Source organism: Capsicum annuum, chromosome 12, assembly GCF_002878395.1.
Source record: "Capsicum annuum cultivar UCD-10X-F1 chromosome 12, UCD10Xv1.1, whole genome shotgun sequence".
NCBI classification, from domain to species: Eukaryota; Viridiplantae; Streptophyta; class Magnoliopsida; order Solanales; family Solanaceae; genus Capsicum; species Capsicum annuum.
This window is the reverse complement of record NC_061122.1, coordinates 188,094,076-188,105,993: the sequence shown is the minus strand read 5'-3', so window position 1 is coordinate 188,105,993 and position 11,918 is coordinate 188,094,076. Positions and strand designations below refer to the sequence as shown.

Here is an 11,918-nt window from a genome sequence, read left to right as displayed (position 1 = left end):
TATTAATGGATATTTGGAAAATACCAAATACCAAATGGTAGTAATGTTTTTTACCAATCCGAACCCAAATACAATAATTTTAAAATTTTACTTCCAAATACCAAATTACCAAATACCAATACCAAATTTTTTAGTTCGGTTCGGTAATTCGGTTTTTGGTATTTTATGCCCACCCCTAGCCAAGATAATAGACTCGTTAATCTTGGCATGCTCAATAATACTCTAGAAAGAAGCACCTAAAACTACCATTTGAGCTATAGCTAACTGATAAGTACCATCTAACTCTTTCATAAACTTTTGAGCCCTCTTAGACTCAGTGGAAATGCTAGCAGTTGAATATTTGGGTAAAGTGTATAACGAGCCTCATACTTAGCAATAATCAGAAGCCCTGCTCCATGTGATCAAACTCATAATGCATCTTATCTCTCAAGATATACGATACAAATATCTCCAAGAAGGCCTCAGAAAACCTATTTAAAGTTAAGCAGGTGAACCTAACGGCCTACAACTAGCATACGACCTCCACCAATACCTAGCCACTTTCGTCAACTGATAGGTTGTATAAGCAACTCCATGAGACTCAAGGGATCCAAGATTATGTAACATCTCTTGACAATTAATCAAGAACTCATAGGCATCCTCGCCTTCTGTTCCACTAGAATTAGACGAACCCAAAGGAATAAACCTCTAAAATCTCTTTTGATCATCAGAAGACATAACTGTATCCGAAGTAATTAGAGCAATAGTAAGTCTGACAGGCAATGTATCCACACTTGAGGGGTAACATAGATGATGGTTGTATCACCAAAGTAGGAAAACCATAAGCAGATGCCGACAATGAGGGTGGAACATCACTCAAAGTCTAAGGAACATAAGGTACACTAAAGAACACCACGTACATTAAAGAACACCATCTAAACGACTCAAGAGACAGACCAGAAGACCATGAAACACCGGGGTATTAACTGAATCCTGTGGGATATAAGTTGTACCTATACTTCCTGTCTGATTATCATCCCTGGAATACATAATCTCAAGCTCAAAATATGTTCTCTAACTGGGGAAGCTCCTCATGCCCATCCTCTACCTCTGGGTTATCCACGACCTCTACCTCTTTCTTTTGTCTGGGCTCCTTCGGGTGTTGGCTCAACATCCCAAGCCTCTTGAGATATAGACCTCACCATCTGCACAAAAAGAGTGGAACACAACCAAGAATATTAGGTAAGAATAACCCGCACGACTAGGAATTAAATTAGAGATTTTTTTTCTAAAGATGTCTAATTGCCTCTTGAAGATAGATATAAAAGTCTACATATTGATCCACCAAACTCTAGTAGATATCTTGCTCTTACACTAATGAGACCGGTGAACCTACCACGTTGATACTAATCTATCACGACCCAAAAAATGGGTTATGATGGCACTTATTATGGATCAACCATGTTAAGTAAGTCAATAACCGATGTTAAGTAAGTCAGTCACTCAAACTAAAAAAGGAAAAATAAAATTAACAATAACATAAACAAAGACGAGACTTCTAGAATGAAGTCAAGCCAATACAGACATAATTAAAATAGAAGTCTGAAAGAAATCTCAAAAGTCTCCAAAATCTAGTGTCATAGTGTAAGAGCATCTAGTGCGTAACTGAAATCTGAAAATACAACATATGTACCTAATCCAAATAAAGACATAAGTGAAATAAAATGAGATCTGAAATCATCCTTGAACACTAAAATGGTCCAATACCTCAAAATAACATCAATCGATAATATGATCTCAACCTTTGTGCGATGTACTTGTGCTAGGATCTGCACCAAAAGGGTGCAGTAGGGTTGAGTAGGATCCATGTGTACTCAATAGGTATCATAGCCTAATTGAGCAAAGTAGAAAATAAAATAAGTAAAATATACTATGAGCACGTCACCTGCAAGCAGAAAAGTCTCAAACGGTATCTCACACTGTCTTCACTAATAGTTCTAATAGATAAACAGAAATGAAATACAACACAAACATACACTAAGAATATACTAAAACTATACGCAAGTCAAGAAAAATAAATAAATCGTGAAAGATGCGTATGCGAATGCAATGCAATGCAATGCTGAAAGCCATCACATGACTTTTTGTATGTTCCCATAGAGCTCGTAGCTCCCAGATAGGACCCATGGGGTGTTTTTTTCATGGCTAACTCGAGATTTTTATAGAACCTATCCCACCCTCCATGATAGGTAAGCCAGGAACCCAATTCCAAATATAATATCCCAAACTTATAGAAACAGAATAAAATAAGAATAAATAAATCTTGAATAATCTCATAAGTAAATTGTTAGACTAGTATAGTCAAAACATAAACAATCTCAGGTCTGACAGTCCCTAACACAAGCCACTAAGTACATAAATCAAAGAAAAATTTGAATATCTTAAAATGCAGAAAATGCATAAAGATAAGGCTAGAAAAGATTTCAATAGTTTCTGAAAACAACAACAGCTACCTTGAATCTCCAATAATGCTAACAAAGAGGAATCAGAGAAATCAATGCGCGAAGGTTGTCAAATTGGTGCCTACACATGTGGTGTAGAAAAAGCAAAGGTGAGTACTGAACCATGTGTACTCAACAAGCATCATCGATCGATCTTAATTCAAAGTGGTGATGAGTAACACCATATCAACTATTTAAAACAATTATACACTCTACACTTAGGAAAACCACCATATTCTAACTGAATAATCAAGTCTAGTAGTCATAAGGATATCATAACATAGTCCAAGAATTACTTAATACAACAAAACCAAGTAACAAATAGTCAAGTACTTAATAAATAATACAAAATCGATAATTACACTTTACTTAGTCCGAATCAGGAATGAATGAATGCAATGCAATGCATATGTTGTGTACACACCTACCGAGCAAGGACTTCAAAGTCAGGACCCATAGGGGACTCATAAGGTCCATGAACTATGCAGGCATGCACTCTGATCCCAATAAATATATTGTGAAGGCAGACACTCCAACCCAAATTAATAAGGAGATAAAATTGTACAGGCGTGCACTCCAACCCCATATGAAATGAAATGCATGGTGTGTAGGCGTGCAACTTCGATCCCAAATCAATGATAAATTAAGCAAAACACTTCATGTCTTCAGCCAGATCAAATGTCAACTTCAAAATCAACTCAACTTAATAGGAGCATTTTCAATAATTCATTTACCATAGCAAATCAGCCCATCAGTTAGCAAATAGAGAAAATATTTTAAAACATGCAATTAACTTATTTTACCCCCTCAAATAAAACTGGTACCCGCATAGATGTTCGTCACTTTACCTATATGGGATCCCCTTCTCTATTGCTTCCATTATACATAACTAACAAATAAACACTTTGAAAAAGAGTTTAATGAAAGTCTCAACTTGCCTCAAATGAAGTCCAAACGTCAATTAACAAATTTGTCTTTCCGTAAAGTCTCTGAATGATTAAGATCTGTCCAAATATATAATTCTCATAAGAGTTTGAACTAGTACGTCGACTTTCAACTAAAACAAATCAATATTCGACCCCAAAATAAAAATTCTTAATCTAAAAACTCTAAAACTAACACCTAAATTATTAAAATCATGACTAATGAAAATCTGCTAATCCAACGCTAAACCCGAAGGAAACCAGAACATCCAGTACTTTAATGGTAAACTGTAAATCATTGTTGCACAAAAATTCACCATTATTTTATAGAAAAAAATCACAGTACGGATGAAAAGGAAATCATTACCATTATTTTATTAAAAATCCTTAATAAGGACAAAAAGGAAATCATTAGCTAATTAGGTAATAATCATTATGTTCTCAAACGAATTTATTAACTTAGTAATTCCTAAGCTACAGAATAAATTGGTAGAATCAGTCAACAGTTCTACTAACCTGATGCGTCTCCGCTTCTCATTCTATTTTCCACTGTGAGAAAAAAGTAAACCCTATGTTGTAACTTCTATGTCCTATTTCTCAAATTTTATGTTCTTATTATTAATAAATATGATAAATTCTTTCCACTTAAGTTCATTCTGATATTGGCTACATACGTAAATGAATTATTATTTTCACCTATTAACTCACTAATTAAATTAATTAATAAGGTAGAAGACATCTCTATCCCCGCCCTCTTCCGAAACTTCTAATACATCCTTAGAATTTGTTCGAAACTCTATAGAAATAAATTAAACATGTAAATTGACTAAAAAGTACGTTCCGAATCTATTGAGTTCGCTAAAACACTAATCCAGAATCGTCTTGATCAAACATTGACCGCAATCAAGCTTAACTTTGTTAAAACTCAGGAACTCCATTAATGACTTAATTCACCTCTGGACACCTTAAGAATCGACATTATCCATCTCAGTAAGTCATAATTCACGTCTAAACACTACGAGGAGCATGGGCTTATATCAACAAAATAAGCCCCTGCACGGACATTATACCTAGAATAAAGGCATTTAACTGCACATATAAGACCAATAATATCAAGTAAAGCCCCCACACGGGTAACACACAATATCAAATATCATAAGTCAACAATAATAGAGTATAAAACCCCACATGGGCATATAACAGTAATAATAATCTTGAAATATAAAGTGCTCCAATACGGAGCCTTCCCTTTTCGAAAAACTATTTATTAACTGTCCAGCTCAATCTGAAAGAAGTTAAGTCATAACTCACCTCAAAATAAGGGAATTCAAGCCTAAAGTGCTCCAATATGGAGCCTTTCCTTTTTGAAAAACTTCAGAATTATCTCATCATTCAAATATAACATCTACATATTAAAAGAAAGCTAACGATATCCATATTGTCCATATTTGGGCAGAGTCCAAAATGAATTTGAATAATGAGTTTGAAAATGAAAGGAATAACTGAAATTTTATTTTAAAAACACATTTTCTAAGATTATAGCAGTCTAGATGAGAAAAACCACATGAAAATGAGTTAAAAATAAGGTTCAAATCGAAGAAAAATCTTTTAAAATTTTATCAGTAAAAATATCAAATTTCCAATTTGTAATCATGATTTAAAGTTGTTTCTGATGATATAATCGATGAAAAATATTGGGAATAGGATTTTGGAGCCATCCAAGCTCAAATGGAGAAAAAACCCTTAAGAATCGTCAAACTCAAAGCTCAAAGGTCCAAAAATAATAGAAAATATAAAAATGAGTTTTATTTTAACCCAACTTTGGCTTCTTAAACGATCAAATAACTACTTAAGTGCTCATCACTAAAGCGATGGGTGATTGCTAAACCGGTATGGCCTATTTGGCTAAGTCCGATAAAGTGGCACCCGCTAAAGCGCATAAGTGCCTACTTTAACGGTAAATGATGGAGCATGCATGCATGACTGCTAAAGCAGTATTTTGACCACTAAAGCGGTTACACCAGAAACTTTGCTAAATTCTAAAGTTGTCGGTCGACCCTTCGAGATTCGTTTGAAATCTCTTAAACGCAAACGGACTATGTTATTTGTCTAATTTTGACGTTTCGGACTCAATGACGATATCGAATATTCAAAAAAAAAGGTTGTTTTCAATAAATTAACCTCCGGGGACCTCCTTTTCACTATTCTCCATATAAATGGTTGAAATGTAAGATAAAGGTCCTAAACCCAAATCAACCACGCTACTGATGTAAATTCGACATTTCGGATCTACTGGCATAGTCTAAATTGTCCTTCGACACATAACAATGAATTTTCATCGAAGTCAACTATATGACTTTCAGGCCTCTAAAAATCACAAACTCGTACATATCATTTTTATATTGCCTCGAGAACCATTTCAGCATGCTCAAACCCCAAAATCAACATGTAGCAACTACGGAAAAGGACAAAATGATCAAAACACATAAAAATAGAAAATTCACAAATCTAGATTATAAAATGTACCAAATAAAATAGTAATGTACACAAGACTAATGCATACATTATTAAGTACTCCCTCCGTCCCAAATTTCCTAATTTGATTTCATTAATCAAGAAGAGTCAAAAATCTTTTTTCATGTTTTACCCTTTGCATTGATTACTTTTTCTTCAAATTAAAATGTAAATATTATTTAATAGGGGTACTATGGTAAACTAGTCATGTTATTAATTATTTTTCTTAATCAATGTGTCATTTCAATTTGGGGCGGGTAATTTAGGACGGACGGAATAGAAGATAAAAAAGTCTCTTAGACACGTGCATAGACAAATGAAGTACCCATTTGGCCGTAGGTTTCCCAAGTTGTATTTGAAAAATATTTTTGACAAAAAGTGTTTAACCATAAAATTTGTGATTATTTTGCAAATATTTTTGAAAAATAATTCAAATTTCCAAATACTAGAAAAAAGTAGTTTTGGGGTTAAATTCTATTATTTGAAAACTTTTAAAAGCTTTAAATTTACCCCATACCCCACCATTTATTAGTCAAGACTTATTTCTATCTATCAACCAACCCCACAAATAAATTTTGTTAAACAGGTCATGGCGTTGTTGCATAAAACTTGTTAAAAGTAATGTAAATAGAAAAATTAATTCTCCTTTGTGAGTTGAGTAGACTTCAGTAGCTCGTATTTATAAGTATGTTAAAACTTATAATCCGTGAGTATAATTTTTATCACGGAACATGTTCATTATAAAATGATTATTCAAAGTTATGGATATTGTTAATAGTTTTTAAAACTTATGGGTATAAATCATAATTTCTTAAAAGTCATATTTTTTCAAATACTATGACCAAGGACATGGTAAAACTTCATCCAACCAACATGGGCTGTGGTGCAGTGGATGGGGCTGCTCCACTCTTAACCAGAGGTCGAAGGTTCAACCTTGGGTATGGAGAAAACTCTGTTGGGAGCGCTACCACCTTAATGGGTCCTGCCATGCGCGATTCGAATTCGTCGAGGTTTCAATACGGGCACCGAACACCGAATGAAAAACCAAAAAAAAAAACTACATCCAAAAATATCTTGCCTAATATATTTGACAATCTATGGCCAAATGCTAGTGAAGAAAATGGGCTAAAGGTTTATATAGGAATGGGCCTCTAAAGAGAATGAAACAGGTCCACTTAAGAAAGTTATCTTTGGGCCAAGCCTGTTTCCAAGTAGACCTAATGCAGATTTTGCAAATATTCCATTTTGTGTAATTTTATACTTTAGTCAGCTAGGCTTAAGGTAGTGGTATGGTCCACGTACACTCTACCCTCCCCAGACCCCACTAGGTGGGAATACATTGGGTGTGTTGTTATTGTTGTTGTTGTAGTCAGTTAGGCTTAAAAATTTGGAGAAAGGACATGGGATGACCATTTAAAAAAACGACCTACATTTGAAAAGGTGGACATGCTTAGCCTGTCGGCTAAAGTAATACCATTTTTTAGCCATTTGGCCCAATTGGGCACATGTCGTCTCTATACTCAATTGATACACTTTTATACCACATTGATACACTTTTATACTATATTGATACACTTTTTAAAAAAGAGAAAGAAAATTATATGCAAGCACATGCAATCCCTATACCCAATTGATACTCTTTTATACTACATTAATACACTTTTATACTATATTGATACACTTGCAATGTCCATATACTCAATTGGTACTCTCTTATACTAGATTGATACATTTTTTAGAATGCATATAAAACTATATAGAGTCGTATAAAATATGTATCTAAATAATAATTGTAGTTAAAAATTGTATAGAATGTGTATAAAAATGCTATAATTATTATATAAAATATGTATATGCATAGAAATTCTATAATTATTATATATAAATATGATAGACGAACTCGTAATATTTTCTCAAAGTCACAAAGTTGGAGTACTTTAATTGAAATTCAATTGAGTACTAAAAAGTCAAAGTCATGGATGACAATAATTTCCTCCAATCCATAGAGAGTGGAAAGAGTTGTCAGTTTCCTCTCACTTTCTCAAAGTAAACAAAGAATGAAAAAAAGAAGGCAAAAAAAATACGGGCCCATTAAAAATAAAAAATCGACCTTGTACATAAAACAGAAGGGCCGAATTGTGATGTACCCATCCCTTAATGACTATTTACTGAATTTTTAAATTTAGGTGCTAGTTTTATGAAATTATTTTAGTTTTAAGTGTTATTTTTGTCCTTTCCCCTAAAAATTTGCCACTTAACAGAGTACTAGAATTGGATTCTTCTCTTTGATGTATAAATACCAATTTAGCTATACGTTCAATGAAATACAAAAAGAAAATTCCCATTACTCCTCATTTGTTATTGTGCATAAAAATAATGGTTCCTTTATTCATTTTTGATTGATCTAAATTTAAAATAATGGTTCCTTTATTCAAGTTAATTTGATTGATCTTCAAAGCTAATCAGAATAAGATTAATTAAACATTTAAATTTAGATATTAAAAAATTACAAAAAATACTACTCGTATAAGATGCAATCTTTCAGATGTTAATATAATGAAAAATACATTTTAAAATGTTAGGTCAAATTTATATAATTTGTTTCTGGAAAAATAAATCTTGACAAGTGAAAGTGAACTAGAGACTATTTTGGTAAAGTCTTGGAAACCTTAGGACATGATCATAATTAGGGGTGGCAAATTGGATAAATTATATGGTTATCCGCCCGTTTTATTCATGATAAATGAGTTGGGTATCCAACTCATTTAATAGTGGGTCAAATATGAGTCAATCCATATTATCCATTCTCAAATATGGATAACCCATGGGTATCCACCAATTTTAATCTCCTTAAAGTATGACATGTGTGAAATGTAGTAATGTCTAAAGTATACTTATTAAGAGTGTGTTTGGAATGAAGAAAAAAAAATATCAAAATTTTTTTTAAAAAAAAACATAGAAAATATTTTCCAATTCTCCAATTTTTATTTTCATAACTTTTCTTTTTTAAAAAAATTGAACTTCTTTTTTAAAAAATTAAAGTATGACATGTGTGAAGATGTAGCAATGTCTAAAGTATACTTATTAAGGGTGTGTTTGGAATGAAGAATTTTTTTTTCAAAAATATTTTTTTAAGAAAAATAGAAAATATTTTTCATTTTTCATTTTTATTTTCATAACTTTTTTCATTTTTTTACTTTTTTTCCTATTTTTGCTTTCTTTTTTCCTTTTTCGTTTCTTTCTTTTCGCTTCTTCTCTCTCTTCTATCTTTAATTTCTATTTATCTATTTTCTTCTTTTTTTCCTTTTTAGTTTTTTCTTTCTCATTTTTCTTTTTATATTTTTTCTTTCCCCACCCGCCTCCTTTTTTTTTCTAATATGTTTTTTTTTCTATTTTTATTTTTTTCATTTTTTTCTTTCGCTTTTTTTTTCTCTTCTATCTCTAGCTTCTATTCCTCTTTATTCTTTTATTTTTTTATATTTTTTTTCTTTCTTATTTTTTATTTTCTAATTTTTTTGTACTTTTGAAAAATATTACTACGTCGAGCATAAAAAATAGCTCAATCGCTTATTGTATTTTTATGTGCACCATCATTTGTATTTTTATATTCATTGACACAATTGTGTTTGTATTTTATAGTTTGCACTTGTATGAGTATTTTTATTTTATAGTTCACGTTATTATTTATATTTTTATATTTATTGATATAATTGTATCAAATATGATACATGTTTATACTACTTGAACTACACAAATACAAATGGTACTTGTTTATATACAAATACAAGTGGTAAATTTGACATACAAATACTAACGATAGATTTGTATAAATGATGCATGCATATTTGTATATTTTAGACTCAAACAAATATAATAAATTCATACACTAGTTTGCGTACAAATACAAATAATATGTTATAAATATTTATATTTAAACTATTCAAATACAAATAATAAATTTATTTGAAGTATATAGTATGATACAAATAAATATAAAATACAACAATAAAAAAATGAGAGAAAAAATATTTTAAAAATGACAAAACCGAATAAACGAACAAAGCAAAATGAAAAATAAAATACAAAAAAGGAAAAAATGACAAAAAAATGTGACAAAATGAAAAAAAATAAAGAAAAAAACAAAAAATGCAAAAAAATGGAAAATAAAGAATGAGAACGAAAAAAGGAAAAATGAAAAGGGTAAAAAGGAAAAGGAAAAAAAAGGGAGAAAAAGAGTAATTTAAAGGAGAAATAAAAGAGGTTATGGAGTGTATTTAATTAGCAAAAGAGCCTATGGATTGTAATTAATCAAAATTTAGGTTAAATTAAATAATTAAAACTTATGCTTGATAAGTCATGTAGTTTTTCTTGTAATATAAGAGTACTTTTGTCTTTACATAATAAGAAGTAACGATCATATGGATATCCATATTATCTTTTGGGTTTATCCATTTTATCCATAATCAAATATGGATTGGGTTGGATATTTTATCCATATTAACATGACCCACTTTTAACCTGTCCATATCCGACTCAACCCGCACGTTTGCCATCCCTAATCATAATTAATGTTTTCTCCTTCCAATTATTGATGCTATCATCAGTTTGTCAACTAATCTGTTTAATTATTTAACATACACATCTAGGTCACCATCACGAGGAAACCATTTACTAGAGTATTAAATTTGGGAGTTGCTATTTCTGCTATTTAACTACATAGAGTCAAATCAATGCATTAAAGGTTACAAACCGGATGCAGGTGAGAAATAATCAGTGTGGATTCAGGATTTTCACTTTGAAAAATAAAAATATAGTGCCTAAAATTTAACTTAGAAATTAAAACACTGAGCCAACGGCTAATCTTGTGTTGTGGAATTCAAATTTCTATATTTACAATAAAAAAAAACAAACATATATCTATATAATACAATTTTTATTGAGGGGGTTCTGGTGAACACCGTCTTCCTCTATATATCCATACTGCCTAACACATTTTACCCCTAGATCCATAATCCCTAACACGTTGTATATAACCAAGTGTAAGGGCTCTCTTTGCTTTCAAAATAATCATAAAACATAGAGCTAAAATGGTGGAATCAATTATTCTTTTTAGCAAGACCATTAAGCCCTCCTCCCCTACCCCTAGTTCACTTAGACATCACAAATTCTCTGTACTTGATCACTTTGGTACCCCTGCATATGCTCCAATTGCAGCCTTTTACTCTAAGCCAACAGATCACAACCACAATATAAGCCAAATTCTTGAAAATTCCTTTTCAAAAGTATTAGCTTCTTATTATCCATTTGCTGGAAGATTAATCGACGAAAATTCATATGTCGATTGTAACGACACTGGTGTAGAGTATTTAAATGTACGAATCAATTGTCCAATGAACGGAGTTCTTAACAATCCCTATAATGATACTATAGATGTAGTCTTCCCACGAAATTTGCCATGGAATAGGTCCTTCAAAGGTAATCTACTAGTGGCTCAGTTAAGCCATTTCGATTGTGGTGGACTGGCAGTCAGCGTTGCATATCACACAAACTTGCTGATGGATATAGTCTATGTAAATTCCTTAGTGATTGAGCATCTACAACTCGAGAGTTGGATTTCAAACCATCTACTAAATTTGACTCGGCTTCTTTCTTCCCAATATTATCAATTGATGATATTCCACATCCACCTGATTTTGTATCTGAACCTCAACGATGCGTGTCAAAAAGATACAATTTCTCGTCCTCTGATTTAGAGAGACTTAAGGATTCTGTTTCTTCAGTAGTGCAGAATCCAACTCGCGTTGAAGTTGCCACAGCACTACTTCATAGATGTATATCCATTGCGAATTTCAGCAAGTTCAAACCAACTTTAATGTCCCATGTGATGAATTTACGCCCTCCATTAATAAATACCGTTGGAAATGCTTGTGCTTTCTTTAGCTATGTAGCGGAGACTGAAGATGACTGCGTGAGGCTAAACAACTACTTCGAGACAAGTTGA

The 11,918-nt window shown here is 31.9% G+C and overlaps 1 protein-coding gene across 1 annotated transcript; it reads left to right on the top strand.

The window, feature by feature from the left end:
* Positions 1 to 11,004: 11,004 nt before the first annotated feature.
* On the top strand, positions 11,005 to 11,918 carry LOC124889696 (acylsugar acyltransferase 3-like). Its single transcript, XM_047401678.1, has 2 exons — positions 11,005 to 11,392; positions 11,509 to 11,918. Exons 1-2 carry the CDS (start codon positions 11,005 to 11,007, stop codon positions 11,916 to 11,918), a joined length of 798 nt encoding a protein of 265 aa, XP_047257634.1.

Excerpts from the sequence above, each read along its gene's own strand:
- LOC124889696 (XM_047401678.1), top strand. The coding sequence starts at position 11,005 with ATGGTGGAATCAATTATTCTTTTTAGCAAGACCATTAAGCCCTCCTCC. Across the intron at positions 11,393-11,508 it reads ATGGAATAGGTCCTTCAAAG|CATCTACAACTCGAGAGTTG; the intron begins GTAATCTACTAG and ends TTAGTGATTGAG.